At 37.3% G+C, this 23,475-nt stretch overlaps 1 protein-coding gene across 4 annotated transcripts in view; it reads right to left on the reverse strand.

The window, feature by feature from the left end:
- GRM7 (glutamate metabotropic receptor 7) overlaps positions 1-23,475 on the reverse strand; it is a 988,889-nt gene that overhangs the window by 319,420 nt on the left and 645,994 nt on the right. For all 4 annotated transcript variants that reach the window (XR_008381860.1, XR_008381859.1, XM_053600338.1 and 1 more), the window contains exon 6: positions 5,102-5,302. Coding sequence is in view for 2 of the 4 variants with exons in the window: in XM_053600338.1 (XP_053456313.1) it covers positions 5,102-5,302 (201 nt within the window). In the remaining 2 variants the exon portion in view is untranslated. The remainder of the gene's footprint in view (positions 1-5,101; positions 5,303-23,475) is intronic.

Here is a 23,475-nt window from a genome sequence, read left to right on the forward strand (position 1 = left end):
ATATGACTTGGAGCTTTTCATAGTCTTTGAGGAGAGAGAGAAAGAAAATCGGAGGCCCAGGATTCCCAAGGAGTTCAAGTTCACTGGCAAAATACTCACGAGAATGGGTCAGCCTGCATAATCTTCCTCCTTTCTTACAATCTTTGTTAAAAGAAGTGATTCTTGTTGTGCCCTTTCCGTTCTTATTAAAGTTCATGTTTAAAAATATTAAGGCTGAATAGCTACTTTATTTAAGTGGCGATTTGTAATAGCATGTTGTGTGGCTTTGACCTTTTTGATGGATTCTATAATGCAGCTAGTTTTTTATTTTTATTATTTCCACAACTCTTTTTTTTAACAGTATCCCTGAATATCTTAAAAGAGGAAAAAAGAGGCATTGTGTTCAGCGAACTCTATATTAAAAAAAAAGAAGTTAAGAGATGAGAAAGAAGTTATCAAAAGGGGCAGTGATCACCCACAGAGATATCTACAAGGTATTAGGGCCAGAATGCAGGTGTGCCAAGACGAAGTGAACAGGGCCACTTGACAAGATGGGAAACAGAGTAGAGGACAGATGGCAGAATGCGCTCAAGTCTGAAGTCACCATGAGAGCCTGGGACGGACAGTCCTTTCTTCCTAAACAGAGAAGGACTGAGGATTCAGATCGCCCACACGATATTTACCTGACAGGTTTTCTGTTCCCTTTCTAACACCCATGCACAGATTCCCGAATTGCTGCATTGATTTGTGTTCCTGTGATCTCTTTCTGTTCAACAAACCGCCCTGAATTTTAGTGCTTGAAAAAAAGACCACGTGTATTTTGCAGCTCAGTCAGGGCTGGTGGGGAAATGTCACTCTAGTTCAGTCACGCCAGCTGGGGCAGCTTGAAGCTCACGTATCTAACAGTTGATGCTGGCTGTCAGGTGGGACCTCGGCTGGGGTTGTGGCCAGGCTACGTGGCCACATGTGTCCTCTCAGTGTGGCATCTCAATTTCCTCACAGCATGGGAGCTATGTTCACAGTACGTTCAAAGAGAACCAGGCAGAAGCCATTTCAGGTTAAAAAGGAGAAAGCAGAGGTCTCACCTCCTGACAAAGGAAAGCAATCATTGTGTTGCCAGGAGAGCACGTGACTTGTGCCCTGTTCACGAAATATACCCCAAACTGGGTACAATTTGTCTTTTGGAGATGAGTAAATGTAGGTACAGATACACTTCATATTAAATAATTCATATAGCAGTTCTTCAAGATTTTATATCTAAGGCACCAACTTAGTTCAATTTACATTTGCAAGTATTGCCATCTGGTTGGATGGGCCAACATAGAGATAACTGGAGCTAATTTAGGCTTAGGAATTTGCATTCATCTGCGATGCAGGAAAAAAGGGCTAGGAGTGATAGAGACTAAATTAGCCATTATTTTCCTCAATGCGGAAGAGGAGGTTAAGTACTTGGTGAGGCTGTAGCCGCACTTTTAGGACACTCTATTATCATTTCCTAAATTGATGCTTTGGTAAATGTGAAGGTAAGAGTCATTAAATTGTACACTGCTGGTCTGGACTAAAACTCCTAGGGATAAAGCAAATTTTGTACTAATGTAACAGAGAATTATAACCTCAAGCTCGCAACAACAAAAAAGTCTGAATCCTCCTAAAAGATGCCCCCCACCCCAAACACACACAAAAAGACTAACCTCTTCACACCAAACTGGAAAGGGACTTAATTCTAGATTCAGATATGTTTCCATCACTTGTTAAAGTCTTGGGCGAATACTTTTTTTCCTATCCAGGATTTGATATCTTCATCCAAGCATCAGGAGGTTGAATGAGTAAAACATGTCAAGTTTTGTTTGTGTTTGTTTGTTTGTTTGTTTCACCCTAATCAGTTGTTTGCTCAAAGTGACAGGGGTCCTACTGCTTAAATTTAGCACAGCTTCTTTTCTTTATAAAACTTTTGAGCCCCACCATCAAATGAATGCTTCGGTGCCCTAGAAGCAGACGTCTCCTGGCTGTCTGCATGGAAAATAAAAAAGATGTCCTTAGAGAAAGATTATGTTGACCACAGAATATGATTACAATGATGACACACAAAGGGGAAATAATGGCCTTGCCTGTGAATTCACACAGAACCTAAGCTCTAGGATGGAACAGTGGGAGTAATGCAGTAAGCCCCTCCTTTCAGCCACTTAAAGACTAGTCAAGGAAACCATTGTAGTGTTAGAGGCCCTAGATCCAAGTACAGAATCATCAGTACCTAGCTGCATGGCTTTGAACATCAGTGTTTCTGAATTTTTCCATGAATCAGCTTCCTTGTACGTAAAAAAGAAGCATGCAGGGGTGTCCAACCTTTCGGGTCTCTACACCACACTGGAAGAAAAAGAGCTGCCTTGGGCCGCACAAGCACTAACCAAAGCTGATATGTAAAAAGTGTCCGTGCATACTTTTTGTGATATCCACCACTAGAGATAAGCAAAAATGTCCTCACATAATCTGCATGCAACCTGCAGGCCACATGTTGAATACCCAATGCTTCGAAGATTAAATAAGCCAACACCCACAAACTCCGTAGCACAGTTTCTGTCACACAGTAATTATTTGATAAACATGAGACCCATGTCTGCTTTTAAGCTTAGCCATTTCTACCACATTGGTGAACAAGATCATCTTTATACAATGAGTGTATACATAACTATTGTACAGAAAAATCAGGCAAGATTCACCAAGAAAATTCTCAAAACATTTTATTTTTTAATTACCGGCATACAAGGCTTACAACCTAACCTTAATATAAACTCCAGTTTGATAAGTAATGTAAATAATTAAATTTATAATTGTTTGGCTCTTGGAAAATTGATTACATACATGTTGGGAGATTCTGTAAGATCAGGAAGAAACCATAAAAATAATATAATTTGCAGCTGAACTATATCCTGATTTTATACAGTCAGTTTTGTCTCCACCTAAACTAGGAAATTATTGATCTCCAGAGCAAATGTGGTTCCTCTTCATTCAGATACTAGGTAAATCCTGAAAGATGGATACAATATTGTGATTTTAAATGTGTTGTTACTTACAGTAAGAGGATTAAAAAGAGTTGTTAGTTTTTTTTTTTAAACCATAATAGAACTATCTAAACTAGGAAATTAACTTGGCATAATACTGTTAAAACTAATCAGCAAATTATATTAAAATCCCCCATTAGTGTTCATTTTTTGGCATGGGATCAATCAGCAGTCCATATTACATTTGACAGCAGTAACTCTTTTTTAGTCTGGAATAGTCCCTTCGATGTTTGTTTGTTTTTTGCAGTTTTTGGCCAGGGTCAGGTTTGAACCTGTCACCTCTGGTATATGGGGCCGGCGCCTCCTTCAGCCACAGGTGCCGCCACCCTTCAACTATTTTTTTATGGCTCAAACACCCTCGAAGAGCCGCAGCCAAGGATATTGAAAAATATCTTTCAATTTGGATTGGTCTAATGTTTTCCTTTGATTAGATTTAAGGCATAATTTTTGTCACTAAGACCAAAGAAATGATGCGGTGACCTTCCCTGTGTGTCACATCAAGAGGTTCATAACGTCTGTAAGTCGTTTGAGACTATGCAAATATCTTATTTCTCATCATACTTTAAATCAATGTTTTTAGCATCTCTCAATGAGTCTTGCCTGAAATATTTGTGACTGAGGTCTTTGCAACGTGGTATCTCCGTATTTCCATCTTTCTGCCCTTTCATTATGCTGGCCATTCTCCTGTGTACCCAACTCAGCTACTTATTTATATCAGTATGAACTCGCGTATATTTATTTTATTTTATGGGTTGTAATTCTCTCTAATACTACAATTGACCTATGGGATCTTTTCCAGGTTAGCTCTTATGCCCCCCCAAGTTCTTCAGAGCTCCTTTTTTCCTTGCATAGTATGTCTCAAGCTTACGTTGGTCTTTAGCTACTCTGGCCTTGAATCCAATCACTTCGTTAGGTTAGGGATCTCTGTTTTGTTTTAAGGAGAGGATGATATTTATAAAGAAGTTCTGGATGCTAAAGGTGCTCCTTTCTCCTGGGGTACCATTGCTCCCAGCCCCACTCAGCATACAGGGCTAGGTAATCCAGGGATGTGTACACACACATGCACATCTATTTCTATATCTGCCCATTTGCATATATATTAAAAGCCACCGTTTATGCTGGTATCTTCTATTCTAATCCAACACAACGGGGCTTGTTCCAGCTTTCTCTCAGCCCTTATTAGTTATTTCCATCTCTGACAATGAAAAATCTGGTTCTCATTATCCAAAATACATTTAATTATTTCCAGAGTCCTCTTATGTGCATAAACTAGCTTTAGAATCATGCAAAATACCACACATTTCTTAGCTGTTGCCCCCTCTCTGTGTACAGTTATTTTTGTCTTCCACCTTAGATTGTGTAGTCAAATACTGTTTGTCAGAATTACTTGCATTCAATTTTTTTCTTCCTCATCCTCTTCACTGTGGTTATGTTATTTATTTGTAATATAGTTCTTTGCTGCTGCCGATAGCGAATTTTGTGTTGCACATTAAAGTTTATTTAAATTATTTGTTTAGTTTTCAGTATGTGAAGCATGAAGATGTTGTATAAGTCAAATCTGGACAAAGTTACTTGCAGAAAAATGGTGCTTTCCTCTCATTCCTTTTACCTTTTTTCTTCACTTTTCCACCTCTCTACCCAGCTCATTTAGGTCAACCATTAATGTATGACAGAGTCTTGCACTTCAAAAATAAGTTTGTAAGCTGAGATATGGCTGGTGTGATAGGTCATGACCATTACTTCAACGAACTTGGTACTTGCAGCAATTGGTCCCTTCTTTCTCTTCTCCCCTCCCACACCTACTTATATTCACCAAGGAAGAGTTTACCTTTGTGCAAAAAGTTTTCTATTTAAAGAAAAGGTGACAAACCATAACCTCCCCCCTAAATAAACGTCATCCGTTCACTTCAATCACTCATCCACGCACTGATTGAAACTGAAGTTCCCTAATCAAGCAGGTTTTGATCCATATTTGAAGGTAAATAGAAAAGCAACCCTGTAACTATGAAACACAGAAGGCCAACTCTTAGGATTCCAGTAATGACGGACGTAAGGGCACTCACCATTGAAATTAACATTGCGGATATACTTCAACAACTTCTTGCCCCCAGCTTGCTCCATCTCTGGGCAGACGCCCCGATAATCAGCACAGAGATCCTTGTTCATGTGGTGAAGTGCGTGAGCCATCGCGTAGACGGCATCAATCACGAACTGAACTTTACCCTCCTGCTCATAGTTGGAATCCTTTCCAATCCTCTCCTGCCCTGCACATTGAAACGAGAAACATACACACAAAATTTGGCATTGAGTAGAATGTCTTAATGTGCATTTACTTTCAATTAAACTTAAATAAAACAATGCTTCAAGGACTACAATATGGCAAGTGCATCTGCCTGATGTGTTAGGTTGTCTTTATAGTTTTTGACATTTTACTTTGCAGCACAGTACTACTAATCTTTCTGATGTAGTAGATCAACCTCAGAAGCAGTACTCCAAAGAATCACGATGACAGCTTTTTGTAATAGGATAACACACTATTTCAAATCTACTCCCATAGAATCAAAGATCTTTGAGATTAGAAGCTGGGTTGACACATTCAAATCTCCAAAACTCAACTTATCCTAGAAAGCTCAAAAAGAAAATGATACGAAACCAAACTAAATTCTACACCTGAAACCATCATTTTCTGAGTGCTGTCTCTTACCTCCTGTGATGCCTTTCTCAATTGTGGGTATTGCTAGAGACTCAGATGCTTCAGCTAGAAACTCTGGCATCAGTTTTCATTCCCCCCTTTTCCTCACTCGTCATGCTCACATACACAAGTCTAGATAATAGCCAAGTTCCACCCGTTTTACCCGTGAAACAATGAGAACTGCCAAACATTCTACAATGGCCCGTGTATGCCTTCTTCATCTCCATCAGCTGAAATACTCAATGTCTCCCTTTATCCATTCATTGTTCCATGTTCTCCTTTTCAATTAAAGGGCTGATCACCCCGTCTCTATGCTCAATGTCTCTCCAACACCTCCACATCAAAATCCAGTTCCATTCCCCTGACAAAGGTGGTGTGCATCCTTTTGCCTCTACTGCCAAATTAAGATAATAACTGGATATGAATCTAGTAGAGGAATTGTAGGATCGAATGGCAGGTCTTTTTTTAGATCCCTAAGTGTTCTCCAAACATCTTTCCAAAAGGAACATATTAGTTTGCATTCCCACCAGCAGTGTAGAAGTGTTCCCTTTTCTCCAAAAATCACATTGTAACAATGATATTTGCACCAGAATGTTTATTGCAGCCCAATTCATAATTGCTAAGTCATGGAAGAAGCCCAAGTGCCCATTGCCCCATGAATGGATTAATAAATTGTGGTATATGTACACTGTGGAATATTATGCAGCCTTAAAGAAAGATGGAGACTTTACCTCTTTCATGTTTACATGGATGGACCTGGAACATATTCTTCTTAGCAAAGTACCTCAATAATGGAAGAAAAAACATCCAATGTACTCAACCCTACTATGAAACCAATTTATAGCTTTCATATGAAAGGTATAACCCAATTATAGCCCAAGAATAGGGGGAAAGGAGAGAGAGAGTGGAGGGGAGGGGGGAGGATGGGCGGAGGGAGGGTAATGGGTGGGACCACATCTACGGTGCATCTTACAAGGGTACATGTGAAATTTACTAAATGTAGAGTGTAAATGTCTTAACATAATAACTAAAAAAATGCCATGAAGGCTATGTTAACCAGTTTGATGAAAATATTTCAAATTGTATATAAAACCAGCACGTTGTACCCTATGATTGCATTAATGTACACAGCTATGATTTAATTAAAAAAAAAGTGAAACAAACAACAAAAAAAAGATAATAACTGAAGCTAAGTACCCACACAAAGTCAGAAGCTTTGGACACACAATTTTTATGTCACCTTCCCTTTGTAAGGTAAATACATTTTCTTCCTCATCAGACTGATGGGAATGCTGAGCCTTATGGAGATGAAATCACCTTCCCAAGTTATTTCTAGTTGGAGCAATGATGACAGCTAGGGCTTCTGATACCCCAAAGCCCACATTCTCCTCCCTGTTCTGATCACCCCCCCTTCTCATTGTTCTTTTTTCTTGCAGACAGGTGTGACTTTTGTTTCTATCAAGTTATCTTTGCTCACGTTGTCTAATTTGCCATGTTTACCCTTCCTCTTGGCCTTTGTCCATCATAACTTAATTCTCTTTCTCTGGCATGACTCAATGTTTTCCTGCACTGAGACCCTCAATCTCAATCAAACATTTCCATAAAACAGTTTAAACCTCCATTACAGCATTATTGACAGTACCATATTTTAATGCACTCTCAGGAGGTGTCCCAGACATTTTCTGTTTTTCTTTTACCCTTAGATCCCCCAGCACTGAACACTGAGCATTTAGTATCCAGTAAATATTAAACAACACTTGTCATATTAAATTATGCTTCCACTAAGTCCAGGATACCAGCAGCCCTCTCTGGATCTCTTGTCCCTCTATGGAGAATAATTATCCACAGAATGCATTTTGCTTTCACAGAAATATTTTCCAAATTGTTTTATATGGCCCATTTGTGTAGTGAAGAAACAACAGGAATTCTGCAATTCCAATCTCTTCTCCTGCAAAACACACAAAGGGTTCCTGAGGGGAACAGTGTCAAAAATTCTTCAGTGTCTTTCCTGAGGGACTTTTTCAGAGCATACAACATTCAAACATAAAATAAAATCTCCAAGAGGGAAATTCAGAATATCCCAGATTTACTTAAATTTGTGTTGTGCCTCCTTAGAGCACAGATTAATGTCTCATATGCCAGAGACTTCTGTGTTTTATATTTAAATATGAATCAACCTTATGCTCATGCTTGTCACTAATTGTAGGGTTTTTCAGTATGTGTAGAGTAGACTTTTTTTTTTTTTTAATGCTATCTTCCCTGCTCAGGCTTTTTCATTTAAAAATAAATTTCACTGTGACTTCATATTGCTACTTTCCATTTAAATTCAGGACTACACGTTTTCACTTGGCCTTGACACTCTCCGTATCTCTCACTCCTTTCTCTCATGAGGAAAACGCTGGTTCTTGATGATGCTGTCGTGATTATTCATTTATTTTTATCTTGCAATATACAGATAACATTCTTTTTAATTCAAAATAATAAGGGGGTACAAGTGTTTTTGTTACCTGAATAGCTTTTACAATGTTTAAGTCAGGGTTATAACTTTGCCTGCTGCCTAAACAGTGTTCCCTGTTCTGGTTGGATAGACTTTACTGGACCTCTTAACCCCTTTTGATTTCTAATGACATTTACCTCCCCCATATGTGCTCATCAACTGGTTCTAAATTATTATTGAACATGTGGTGGTTGTTTTTCCATTCTTGAGATACTTAATTTAAGATAATAGTCTCCAGTTCCATTCAAATTGCTCCCTCAAACTTCAATTCATCCTGTTTTGTGAGTGAGTAGTTCCCCAAGGCATACATATACCATATTTTGTTAATCCACTCAAGAATTGAAGGGCACTTGGATTGATTCACATCTTTGCAACTGTGCATTGTTCTGCAATAAATATTCCAGTGCAGGTGTTTTTTTTTGTTTGTTTGTTTGTTAAAATGACCTTCCTTTTAGTCAGCGGTTCTCAACCCAGTGGTTGCAATCCCTTTGTAACAATGAAAATACATCCTGCATATAAGATATTTATATTATGATTCATAGCAGTAGCAAAATTACAGTTATGAAGTAGCAACAAAAATAATTTTATGATTGGGGGTCACCACAACATGAGGAACTGTATTAAAGGGTGGTGGCATTAGGAGGCATTGGAAGGTTGAGAAACACTGCTTTTAGTAGGTCTACTTTTAATTCACTGAGAAACCTCCATACTGTTTTCCATAGAGGTTGTACTAATTTTCATCCCCAATAACAGTGTATAAACATTCCTTTCTCTCAGCAGGCTTACCAGCATCTATTGTTTTTGGACATTAGTAGTCTAAAAAGCATAGAACAGCCTTGTACATAGCATGTGTGTGTTTTTCAATTTTTGTCTAAGTATTTTTGGGATATATTTGAGAAATGGGAATGCTTTGTTAAAGAGCAAATTAATGTCTCTTGGCAAATTCCTCTCTAAAATGGTTGCTTTATTTTGCTGTCCCACCAGCAGTGGAGGAGAAAGTTTGTTTCCCCACAACTGCAGCAAGACGGTGTGTTCTCAACTTTGAATTTGCATCCAGCAGATAAATGAGAAATGCTACTCTGGTGTCGGGTATTTTTGTTCACATTTTTCTTATTATGGAGGAAATTGAGCTTCTTTGTATGTGGAAAACTGCAACTTGTTTCTTTTCCTGCAAACTGTTCATAATCTAGCCAACTTTTAAAAATAGCTACTGGTCATTTCCTACTCCACTGTAAAAGCTCACTATTAATTAGACATATTAACTCTTTAAGTGTAAGTTGTAAATGTTTTCCCCAGTCTGTCATTACTCTTTTAAAATCTTTAGAGATTTTTTTCCAAATAAAATTTTATTAATTTCATTTTTTTCTAACAAAAGCTATTAACCTCTTTTATCCTAATCATTTCTGGATTTTGAATTATGGTTATAAAAAGAAAAATACCCACTTCCAGGGTAAAGAAGATTCCATTCATGTTTTCTTCTATTGTTTATGATTTTATTTTTTGAAGTTAAATATTGGATGCACTTTGAACATATGGGAATGCATATGGTATGCATATGGGAATGAATTAAAATTTTATATTTTTTTAATATAGTAATCCAGTTGGCCCAACATCCAACAATTCATCCTTTCTCACTGTTTTGAAGTGGTGTCTTTACCATATACTGAATTTCTATATATAATTAGGTCTACTTCAGGATTTTTAAGTTGTTTCACAGTTTTGTTTGTCTACTCATGCACAAACACCAGTTTCAAATATAAAGGCTTTGTAACATATTTTCATAACAAGGAGAGTTAGTCCATCTCCTGTCATAATTATTGATCTTTTTAAGATTTTCTTGGTTAATTTGTTTCCTTAAATTAACTTTATTGAGTGTTATGTAGCTCTAGAAAAAGTCAGACAAGGGAGAGTGAGAGCAAGATGGCGGCCAAGTAACAGCTTCCCTGCAACTGGGCACCGTGAGTCTGGGGAGATAAGACTCCGGGCATCTCTGGCTGGTGGGATCTGCATATAATCATCCCTTTGAGGATACAGGGAGTCAGCGAGAGACTTCTGGACCCCAAGAAGAGGACAAAAACAGTGGAAAACTGGCAAGTGGTTGCATGTGTTTGATCAGTCTAATCCCGCCAGCAGCTGTAAGTACAGCAGCAGTGAGACTGCAAACTGGAAAGGCCTTACCTGTGAACTGTTCTGGTGTTTTGGGACTTAGCATTCAGTTGAACTGTCTTGGGGAGAGCTTGGGCAGGAGTGCAGAGACCTTTGGGCATTGTCTAGGGCCCCAGACTGAGCCACTGAGCCTGACAGAGCTAATAGTGTTTGGCTATGGGTTGGACGGCAAGCTCCACCCTTAGGGTCGCAGACCAAGGATCGAGCGGGAGCTAGTAACCTAGTGACTGAGCAGCCTAAAGGCGGGGACTGAGCTGCCTTATAGCCTTAACCCTCAGGGGCAGAGTGAGACCGGTTTTGGCACACTAGGTAAGTGGCTAGCCACTTCAGTCGTGATCCCAGTGACAAGCACTTTCCTGGGAAAGCTTCTGCTTAGCCAAGTTTAGAAGTTTAAAGTACCTTTTAAGAGTGCTGAAGAGAGATTTAGGGTCTCCACCCTGTGGGGTTTGAGAAATCAGTGGAGGCCTCCAGTCATATCAGCATTGTGATTAACATCTCATATCCCAGAGGACCACCTGTTGCCCAGACAATTTTCAACAAGATATATATATATATATATATATATACTGCTTTAGTTTTGATTTTTTGTTGTTGTTGTTGTTGTTTGCTTATTTTTTGTTTATTTTGTTGTTGTTTTGTTTTTTAATTTCAACGTGTTCCATACAGATTTTTTCTTTTCTTTTTCTTTCTTTTCTTTCTCCATTTTTCTAGTTTAAATACAATTTCCCATTGCTGCCTTTTTTGATAATTAGAACTTCATTTTTGCTAGTGTTTCTACCCCTATTATTTGGTTTTTCACCCAATTTTATCCCGTAAAGTTTTCTGTTTGCTTGTTTTGGTTTGATTTATAGCATTTTTGTCTTTCCTCTCTACTTGGTGGAGGTGGGGTACTGTGTCCAATCAGGTTATCAAAGAGCTGCTGACCTCAAGGGAACCACCCAACCAGGCACCCCCAGAGGTTGGAGTTTTTTTTAAGGTTGTATCAAAGTACCCTACTGTACACCTATATTGCTCTGTCTCCCTCTTTCTGTGCCTCTCTTCTTTTTGTTACTATTCCCTTTTACCCACCCCCTCTCCTTTCTCTATTTTTTTTCTTTTCTTTTATTTCTTCTTTCATTTTCTTTCTTTTATCCCTTCTTGCTCTTCAATCTACTCATCCTTCTGGTCAATGAATCCCCAACAATAAAAAATATATATATTTCAAATGTACATAAAACCAGCATGTCATGCCCCATGATTGCGTTAAGGTACACAGCTATGATTTAATTAAAAAAAAAAAAAATCTTCTCTTCTGAACATTTAAAAAAAAAAGAAAGAAAGAAAGAAAAGAAAAAGTCAGACAAACAACTTGGTGATAGATTTGATGGATTTGTATCACACTTAAAGAAAAAATCGCCTAGAACTAAAGCATATGTTTAAAGAAAACCTTAACTAGAATGAAACCATCTTGATTTGGATGAATCTTCCTACCTGTGTCTTTTTTATTTGCTCAGATCTACTTTTGCTTCCTTTAATGGTGTTTAAAGTTTGTCATACATAAGTTTTGAGTGTTTCTTGCAAAGGTAGCTGAAGTATTTCATTTATTTCATTACAAATACAATGTTTTCTTCGGGGTTTCTTCTCACTGGTTTTTCATTGTGAATATAAAAGCTATTCTTTGTCATGATGTGGCTGCTTTGTTAATTTCCATCTTTCTATGATGAAAAATTTTAAACATAGAGCAAGGTTAAAAGAATTTTATAGTGAGCCAAATGACTTGATTCTAAAGCTACCATTTTACTATATTTATTTTATAAGGTTGTTCATGTTTAATACTAATTTTACAACTGGCTTCTTTATAAATTTCTTTATTTTTTATTGTACTTATAAAAGGCAATCTTGGGAACATTATGACTATTATAAAATATATACTTTGAAATAGGTTCAGAATAATAATTCAGAAGAGCACTGTTGAAACTGCACTAATAAAAGCAATCGCCCTGGAAAAAATGTCTTGAAAAATCATTGTGTTACTTTATTTTACTTATTTATTTTTGAGACAGAGTCTTGCTCTTTTGCCCAGATAGGAGTACAGTGGCACACTAATAGCCCACTGCTGCCTCCAACTTCTGGGTTCAAACAATCCTCCTGCCTCACCTTCCCAAGTTGCCAAGATTGCAGTTGTGTGCCACCACACTTGGCTAAAAAGAAAAAAAAAAAAAAACTTTTGTGGAGATGGTGGGGGATGTTATACCATGTTGCTTGGGCTGGTCTCAAACACTTGGCCTCAAGAAATCCTCCCACCTCAGCTTCCCAAAATGCTGCAATTGCAGGTGTGAACTACCATAACTGGCTGTTGTGTTATTTTAAATAAGGAAATACATTATGATTTGTGAAGCACTGTAGGTTTTTATCTTGCTCTTGGAGAGTCACCAGATATGTTAACATAGTAAAGGCTCTGAGAGGAATTAGGGTTTGAGTTGTCTTTTGTGCTAATAGGACTTAAATATGTTGTCTTATACCAAGAAAATCAGAAGCACTTAAAAAAAAGTGCTTGAGTTTTATTTTCCCTAGTGGGATAGGGAAATGTTTACCATCTTCAGAGTATTTGGCAATTGATCTACCACCCTCACGCCTCTTCCCCCAATTCAGGATTCTGTTGATTTATTGGCAGCCACCAATGGGAGTGAGGATTTCTGGAACTTTCCTGAGCCTCACTGAGTCAATCCTGATTTTTCTATGAGAGTTCAATTTCCCATGCAAGGGCTAGTTTAGGAACAGGCATGGGATACAAGTCTAGCCACTGAGATGTAGGGAAAGAATTTTCCAGGGACCATCTGAGAAAGTTTATTTCCTCTTACAAAGAGATGAGTTGATTGTATAAACTGTGGCCTTCTATAGTCTCATGGAAACCACACAACACCATGATGCAACACAGTTAATCATGTGGTAGGGACATGAAGATGCAAGTTGATCTGTGAATTAACCAACACTGAAATCACCCTACATGTATGTTTTTTCCACATGACACCATTTATTTAACTACTATGCCTCTTAATTACATGCCCACTTACAGCTTTCTAAGGGACAGCACACTCTCAAACAGAAATGCAGTGTTAAATATTGTCAACAACATAGCTTAGCTTGAAATAGATTTTAGAAAAGCATTTTCAATTAACTCTCAGTTAACAGCTCATTCTTTCAATCTTTCCAATTTAATCAGATTATATTCTTTGCTTAGATGAAGTTCACCCTTTTCCAGGAAAGAGTCTGAGGTGTCAATAAATGAGGAGAACTCTGAAGTGTTATTTTTTATAACTCTGAAGGGTTATTTCTCCAGCATGCAAAGAAACTTACCTTTTCAAGTCTCCTGATTTTCTGCTCCACTATTGCTTTTACCCCAAAAGTCCAGCATTTAACCTTAAAAAGCACACTCTTTTAACCTTCTGTGAAATAAACTGGTGGTTGGACTACACAAGAATAATCCATAAACTCTTATTCTATCAGAATTTCTACATTCACATTGCTGGTGAAATATTTTCTTTGAAACACCTGTTTAACTTCCCCATTTTAACATACTGTTTTCTTAGAATATAAACCTTAGTTAAAATGTATAAGCAAATTATTAGGACCAATAAAAAGACTTAGAAAATGAAAGAAATTATGGATTTGATATTATTCATATAAACACTTCTGTTTCAATGGGGAAATAAATGAAAAAAAAAAAGGACATGGGGTGAGGGTAAGGCAAAAAAACAAACAAAGAAAAAAAACCCACACACAAACTGAAACACACAGATACCAGAAAAGTCCAGAGGATTTGAATATTTAAACAACTGGCTTGATGCTCATCCTGTGTCTTTAAGAAAGTGAAAATTGAAAATTTTTATTTAGATTTCCAATGTTAACTAAAGCGATTTACTGTGGAAAGCCCTCTCTGAAGCTGTACATGCTCATGTAGAGGGTGCTTTATACCTTGCAGTCCATAGATTTATTTCACTGAATTTAAAGCTTCAAACTTAACCTTGGAGCCCAGAGTAGTTCTGTATATAATTAACTTCAATATTAATGTTTGGATTTATTGTAAAGGATACATACTTTCATAAATAGGAAATTAATATATTGTGGAAGCTGAGAGAGAGAGAGAGAGCCCGCATGAGCTCTTGACAAAACTGCTATATCCTGGGTAAACAGGATGTCGGAGCAGCAGGGTGGATGTCCTGGAGAGTTAGAAATGTTTCAGGGTTCTAAAAATGCCACAGTGGCCTAGTAAGCCTTATTAAGAAGTTGCTATAGTCCCTTCTATATCTTAAAGATAAAGATAAATAATGACTGGGTATTTTTCCCCTCATGGGTATGCATTTACCTGATGAATATTAATGGAAAAATAAGATTCTGTGCTTTCAGAAGTTTCCTTCAGTGCCATTTTTTATAGTGACCACAATTAGAGGCTCCCAGAATGAAAATGCATGATGTTGCAAGAATGACCAGTAGAAGGAAAGTCAGAAAGTCTGGACTGAGCCCAGAATTCTGCAGTGTTGCTGTCCCCTATTTGTAGGTGAAGATAAGTGAGAATTGAATGGGATTGGTGACTACTGGAAAGAATTATAGGGAGAGGGCTGGCGAGGCAGCTTGTGTTTATTGCAGACTTTCTGCACACCTTGTGCAGTCCTCTCCATGGTTTGACTTTTAACCCTCACCACATCCTCTTGAGGAAATCACTATTATTTTCTCCACTTGTCATCCACTTCCTGTCTCTTTTTTACCTCACTCCACATTAAAAACAATGAGCCAAATAGTTCCTCCCCCAACCCACATGAGGAAAAGCAGTGAATGTGGCATTGTTTTTCTGTTATTTCTTTTTCATTTTCAATCTTAGTTTAGAGCCACAAGGAATCTTGAAGTTCATGCCAGGCATGATTAGCATGTACATCCTCTCATGCCCACTGAATGTTTCCATAGAGTTTCCTCCAAGGAGGAAATGGATTGTTTTGACAACCACCTCCATATTCTTGCTGACCTCTCCTTGGGCAGAAAAATTAATGCCCAGAACACTGAACAAAAGACTGATGAAGGAACCAAGAGCAAAAAGACCAAATTTACTAACCAACTGGACCTCTTAAATTAGATGACCAAAATGTGATTGCAGTTGAACCACTACCACCCTAATGCCCTGCAGTGGAAGGACTGAGGAGTCTGTGACAGACTCAAAAGGAGTCCCAGCAAGAGAGAAAAACCGTCAGCTCAAAGCCCTCTTTTTAAACCATTTTTATCCAGAATCGATACTTATTTTCTCTTAAAACTATGTTTCTGTCTGCAATTCCATTGTCAATTTATGGGTAAGTGCAAAGAAAGATACATACATTGAATAAACATATTTGTTGGAGGTGCAGGGGGACGGTTGGTGGTGAAATAGATTTAAGTACAATGCATACAGGCCGTGGGATTGAAAGGAATGTTTCATTCCCAATGTTTGCACACACCAGTGCTAGAAGGTATTCTGACAGACTCAACCAAGGACTTCTCTATTGCCCAAAGCAATTGGTCATGGGAATGCCAACTGGTTCAGCAAGGTAAGAACACTGTTTGATATGCACGTAAGAAAAATTTAATATACCTTACTAAACAACAAGCAGGCAGAAAAAGATGTGGTTTCTTAAAGAAGCTTGGAGAAGTAGATTCAGCTTCAATTTCTTACATAGATTTTTCTCTCCTCTGCTTTGCTAAGACAATTGTCTACTTATAGAGTTTGATTGCTTCTGTTACACAAACTCTAGAATCATCAGTATAGTATTATTTCTAGAAATGACTTGAAAACTAGAGAAATATTGCTACAGATGTGTATCCTCTTACTTTATTCCTCAACCAGAGATTCTATAATAAGTAGTTTTTGCCTCCTCTGAAAGTCCATTTATCCCAGAAGTCAAATTCAGGTCGAATTATCAGAACATTAACAAATCTCTTTATTAAAAAAAGCATTAAGATATAAAATAAAATAATGGATCTGTGCACTCACCATCAAGAGGTGCTAAAACCATGAGATGAAAGGACAATGGGAACTCTATAGTAAATATATAGATCAGGTTGAAAACACAGCCTGATACATAGATAAGCTGGAACCACAGCTTAATCTTTTCCTCCTCATTCTTTTCTTCCACCTCTGATTTTACCTACACATTAGCACCTTTTCTTTACTTTGGAAAATGACTTTGCACATGTATGTGTACATGTGCATATAAAACTACAAACTTCACAAAAATATACATTTTTTCAGAATAGAAAAAAAATGTTACTATCTATTCTTGGCCTTCAGGATATTCCCCTTACTAAACATAATCATTCTCACTTCTGATGTTAACAACACACAAAATTAGAATACAAATTTTGTGTGTTTGCCATGTGATGCAATAGTAAATGTACAGTGCCACCTGGTAAACGCTTTTCACATAAATAAACAAATCAACACAGAAACAAAAGAAAGAAGGAAGGAAGATGGAAGGAAGGGAGAGAGGGAGGGAGGAAGGCAGGGAAGTAGGGAAGGAGGTAAGGAGGTAAACCTGAATCTTATCAACCTTCTGGAACTATAGACTAATTTATAAATAGGGAACATGTAAGCAAAATGCAAATGTGAAAAATGCCATGGGAATTTCTACAAACTGTTTTCTTTAACGAATAATTGAGAAAAAGTAAAAAAGAATGAAAGGAAACATTTTTAGATTACAAAAAGATTTCAAACAAATGTGTTATGTATACATATAGCATGTAATTGGACCCTGATGTGAACAAACCAAGCATAGAAAGATTTCTATAAGACAAGTGAGAGGCTAGCTATTCGAGAGTAATAATGCACTATCTTTTTCACATGTGTGTATTTTTTATACATTTTTAAGAGAAATTATCTCGAGTTCATATTGAAGCATTTAAAAATAAAATAGACTGGTTTTCTTTAAATTGGCCATTGATCAGGGAACTCTGTAAGTAGGGTACATGCAAAAATAAATTGGTTATCCATTGACAGCTACTGATATTCAGTGATGGATACTTAGTGATTCCTTATACAATTCCCTTGATTTTGTGTTTTTTTGAAAGATCACATGCTGCTCATGAAGATAAAAATCAAAGGAGTGAAAGTGCAGGCAGAACAAGCTGGAAGGCCAGAAGAATCATGCAGCTGAGCTCTCCTGGAATGACTAGGAAAAAGAGAGAACCCAGCCATACCTGGAATGGGGAACTTACACAGAGTTGTAGCTCAGAGAGCACAGTGAGGAGTTGGTAAGCTGGATATAGTGTGCAATCTGGAGTGGTAGAAATGTGAAGCATTAGGTAAGTGATTGCAACCAAAAGGGATTTGTCACCCCCTCACAGAGGTCTGGGACAGGAGCAAGCCATCTGGAGTTTTCAGGTTTGGGGGCACATTGAGTGGAAAGCTTGGAAGAGTGGGTGGACTTGAATAGTATACAGCAACTATATTTAAACACTGGTTGGAGTAGATTTCCCATCACTTTGGCAGCTGGTGAGGTAGTCATTCTGGGAAGGTCTCTGTGACCAGGGGACTGCCATTGTGGGAAGGTCCTGAGAAGGTCTTAGCAGGATCCTAAGCCTGGCTATTTTAACTCCACATGCTGGGATCAGAACTCCACTCTTGGGACAGCTGAGGGACTCCTATACCCAGTGGGAACTGGAGACAGGGGGTACTGTGAGACCTTCCCCTGAAGGATTCTTGTTCCTACCTGGCAGGGTCTGAATGCTAAAGAAATAATCAGGTGATCACCAAAGGCAATTAAGTTTAGAATAGGAACCACAGAGGTTTTTAGCTGTTCTCTCTATCTCCTAAAAACACCACAGAACCACCTTGTGTCCGGTGACATATTTCAACATATATATTTCTGTTAATGTTGGTCCCTTCCTCTATATGTAAATCTTTTTTTAATATTTTTATATTTATTTTTATTTTATTTTCACTTTTTTTTTATTCTTTAAGTTTTTTCTCTTTTTTTTCAATATTGCTGAAGTTGCTCAGTTTTTGGCTATTTGAGCTTTTTTACCTTTGTTTTGTTTTTGCTAATTTGTTTGGTTGTTTCTATTCTTAACTTCTATTTTTACTTTCATCAAGAGCAAGGACTCTTGTATTTTTGTCACGAGGTAGAGTTTGGCTATCCTCAGGCTGGTAAAAAGCTCCTGATTTTGAGGAACCCACCTAGCCCAGCCCTTCAGAGTCCTTGAATTATAGGTGTAGCTTAACACCAGGCCATTCAATACCATTTGTTCTATAACTTTCATTCTCTCTTCCTATCCTTATTCTCTTCTGTTGTTCAGTTCTGTTCTTTCATGCCCCTTCCCTTTTTTATCTTTTTCTTTTCTTTTTCTCATTCCTTCTTTCTTTTTTTTCTTCTTGTTTCTCCCTAGTTGTGCTTTAACCTTCTCTTCCTTTTGACCTAAGCTCTGAGACAAAGTAATTTGAAACAAAGGAGACAGTGAAAAGGAAAATGGAGGATAAAGAGGTGAACAAGAAGAAAGAACACATGAGGGGCAACCAACAGAAAAATCCAGGCAACATGAAAAACCAAGAGAGGTACTCCCTCAAGGGACCATGAGACAGTTCCTGCAGAAGACTCCACCCATAAAGAATTAATGGATTTGACAGAAAGGGAATTTAAAATATGTATGATAAAGACAATAAAAGGAATGGATGAGACAATGAAAAGACAGAACCAAAAATCAGAGATATGTAGAATATAGAAAGAATATGGCAGAGTTTAAGAAAATGAAGTAGACAATAAAGAATTGTAAAGATGCAGTAGAAAGTATCAAAAATAGGTTGCACCATGGAGAAGAAAGAACTTCAGAGCTAGAGGACAATGTTATCAACTTTACCCAGCTAGTGAAAGAGGCAGAAACGGAGGATAAAGCAGAATAGGTGACTAGAGAACTACAAGAATCCATGAAGCATTCAAACATATGAATAATAGGGATTGCTGAAGAGGAAGAAGATTGTGCCAAAGGAATGGAAGTCCTAATGGAGACGGTCATAAATGAAAATTTCCCAAGTTTTACTGAAGATCCCAACACACTCCCTTCAGATGGATATCAAGACCCTGGTCATCTCAACTCAAAGAAGGCTTTCCAAGACACATTGTAATGAATCTGTCCAAAGTAGAGATGAAAGAAAAATTTCTGCAAGCTGCTGGGAGTAAGCACCAACTGACCTACAGAGGCAGAGCCATTAGGATGACAGCAGACTTTTCAAGCCATAAGAGCATGGCCATCCACCTTCAATATCCTTAGACAAAACTATTTTCAGTGCAGAATTCTATATCCTAATAAACTAAGCTTCAAAACTGAAGAAGAAATCAACCACAATGGACCACAGCAAAGTTAACATGCAGAAGCTAAAGGTCAAAACTTAGCTTCCACAATAGCGTAAAGGATGAAACTACACAATGGACTTTCACAAAGTAAGATGAATAGAACTCCACCACACTTATCAATTCTCTCAATAAATGTCAATGGACTGAATTTGCCACTGAAAAGGCACAGGCAGTTTGATTGGATCAAAAAGCACAAGCCATCCATATGCTGTCTCCAGGAGACACACAAAGCCCTGAAGGACAAATCAAGACTTGGGTTTAAGGGATGAAAGATAGTATTTCAAGCAAATGGAAATCAGAAGAAAGTGGGGGTTGCAATCTTATTTTCAGATACAAGTGGATTTAAACAACTAAAGTTAAGAAAAACACAGATGGACACTTTCTACTGGTCAAAGGAACAATACAACAAGAAAACATTTCAATTTTAAATTTTTAACCACCTAACTTAAATGCTCCCAGATTTATGAAACAGACCTTAATGGGTCTGAGTAATATGATATCCCATAACACAGTAATAACTGGGGACTTTAATGCCTCTCTGACAGAACTGGACAGATCATCTAGACAGAAATTTAAAATGGATACAAGGGACTTAAATGTGACCCTATAACAAATGGGGTTAATACACATATATAGAACACATCATCCTAAAGCTAAAGAGTAAATATTTCTCTCATTAGCACATCATACATACTTCAAACTAGACCACATCCTAGGATATAAATCAAAACTCAGCAAAATTAAAAGAATAGAAATTATACTTTGTATCTTTTCAGACAACAAGCCAATAAAGGTAGAACTGAGCTCCAAAAAAAAAAAGTTCATCCCCACACAAAGACATGGAAATTGAACAACCTTATGGTGAATGACAGTTGGGTTCAGGAAGAGATACAAGAGAAAATCATTAAATTACTCAAACATAACAACAAAGAAGACACAAATTACCAAAACTTATGGGATACAACAAAAGCACTCTTAAGAAGAAAATTTATCATATTAGATGCCTGTATTCAAAAAACATCAACAAAATCATGAACCACCTTACAGAAATGGAAAAAAAACAATCTAATCCCAAACCCAGCAGAAGAAAGGGAATAATCAAAATTAAATCAGATTAATGACATTGAAAACAAAAGAAACATTCAGAAAATTGATGAAATAAAAAGTAGGTTTTCCAAGAAAATAAATAAAATTGGTAATACTTTGGCCAAATTAACTAGAAAGAGAAAAGTAAAATCTTGAATAACCTCATCCAGAAACATTAAAAGAGAAATAACAACAGATACCATGGAGATACAAGAGATCATCTCTGAGTACTATAAAAAATGCTATGCCCAGAAATTTGACAATGTGGAGGAAATGGATCAATACCTGGATTCACATCTTCCCTAGAAATATATCTCTTGAACAGATCAATTTCAAGAACTGAGTTTTGTTTATTTGTTTGTTTGTAATCCTGATGTTTATTTATCAAGTCTCACCAGTGGAGTGTTAAACTGGCTTTTAAAACAAGGACAGTTTCATTATACTGGTATAGCTGGCAAACCAGATAAGTGCAGAACCCTTTTTCAAGATTTTTTCAATGGGGCAACACTGCCAGCATTTGGTACGTTAATACAGTACATCTACTGATTATCTTCCCCTATGTCATGAAAACGTTGGAGGTAATTTGTATAGCTTGACATGTCTTCATTTTAGAATAGTATGCACAAAAGAGCTTTATCATTAAGAACAGAAAAGTGGAATTTTCTGTGTCCAGATTGTAATTTACAACACAACTGGCATTTGATGTTACATAAAGTACAGAGCATGTGGGGTGTAAAACCTGATTCAAATTTTATTTGACAAAAATCCTAGTAAATGTTGCTTTTAATAAATGGCTTATCAGGGCGGCGCCTGTGGCTCAGTCGGTAAGGTGCCGGCCCCATATACCAAGGGTGGCGGGTTCAAACCCGGCCCCGGCCAAACTGCAACCAAAAAATAGCTGGGTGTTGTGGTGGGCGCCTGTAGTCCCAGCTACTCGGGAGGCTGAGGCAAGAGAATCGCTTAAGCCCAGAAGTTGGAGGTTGCTGTGAGCTGTGTGAGGCCACGGCACTCTACCGAGGGCCATAAAGTGAGACTCTGTCTCTACAAAAAAAAAATAAATAAAAAATAAATGGCTTATCAATATTCTCAGATTAAGTCTAATCATCCAAGAAAAAGTAGTTTCCACTCTTCTTTTGTTCTACATCCTTAATTGAATTGAGTTTGTTTATTTGTGGCCTATAGTTGTTTGGATCTCTTCTGAATGTAATTTCAAGTTGAGACAAAAACTTATTCATGCCAGCCAAAAGGGTTTGAGGACTGTTTGCCATTGTGTTCTTAGATGGGATACCATCAAAAATGACAAAAAAATGACCTGGTCCAGATGGCTTCACACCAGAATTCTATAAAACCTTCAAAGAAGAGCTTATATCCATACTTCAGAGACTGTCTCAAAGCACAAAGAAGCAAGGAATATTCCCCAACACATTCTATGAGGCAAATATCACCCTGATACCATAATTAAGAAAAGACCCAACTAAAAAGGAGTACTACATACCAATTTCACTAATGACTATAGATGCAAAAATTCTCAATAAAATCCCAGCCAATAGCTTATAGCTTCACAGTAAAAAAAAAAAAAAAAAAAAAAAATTATACATCTTGATCTAGCAGGCGTCATCCCAGAGATGCAAGGCTGGTTTGACATATGCAAATCCATAAATGTAATTCACCATATGAACAGAAGCAGAAACAAAGACCATATAATCCTCTCAATAGATGCACAGAAAGCATTTGATAAAATTCCTTTTCTAATTAGAACACAAGAATATAGGCACAGGTGGCACATTTCTTAAACTGATTGAAGCCATCTATGACAAACCCATAGCTAATAGTACACTGAATGAAGTAAAACTGAAAGCTTTTCCACTTAGAACTGGAAACAGACAAAGTCATCCTCCATTACCACTGCTATTCAACATAGTGCTGGAAGTTCTTGACAATACAATGTGGCAAGAGAAGTAAATAAAGGTCATCCAAATAGGGGCAAAGGAGGTCAAATTCTTTCTCTTTGCTGATGATATGACCTTAGAGAACCCCACAGACTCAACTACAAAACTTCTAGAAGTAATCAAAAAATACAGTAATGTCTCAGGATATAAAATCAATGCCCACAAATCAGTAGCCTTTTTGTAGGCTAATAATAGCCAAAATAAAAAGCTAATCAAGGACATATTTCCCTTCACAGTAGCTTCAAAAAATGGAATACCAAGGAATATACATAACAAAAGAGGTGAAGGACCTGTACAAAGAAAATTATGAAACCCTAGGAAAATAAATGGCAGAAGATATTAAAAAATAGAAGAACATACCATATTGATGGCTGGGAAGAATCAACATTATCAAAATGTCTATACTTCCCAAAGCCAATCTACAGATTCAATGCAATCCCCATTAAAATACCATTAACATACTTTCAAGATTTAGAGAAAATAATTCTTTGTTTTGTATGGAACCAAAAAAAAAAAAAAACCCTATATAGCCAAGACAATTCTTAGTAATAAAAACAAAGCCTAGGGGTATCTCCCTACCAAACTTTAGGCTATATTACAAGGCCATAGTGATCAAAACAATATGGTAATCTCACAAAAATAGAGATATTGACATTTAGAACCAGATAGAGAATCATGAGATAAAACTAACATCATAGAG

This window comes from Nycticebus coucang, chromosome 8 (genome assembly GCF_027406575.1).
Source record: "Nycticebus coucang isolate mNycCou1 chromosome 8, mNycCou1.pri, whole genome shotgun sequence".
In the NCBI taxonomy this organism is placed as follows: Eukaryota; Metazoa; Chordata; class Mammalia; order Primates; family Lorisidae; genus Nycticebus; species Nycticebus coucang.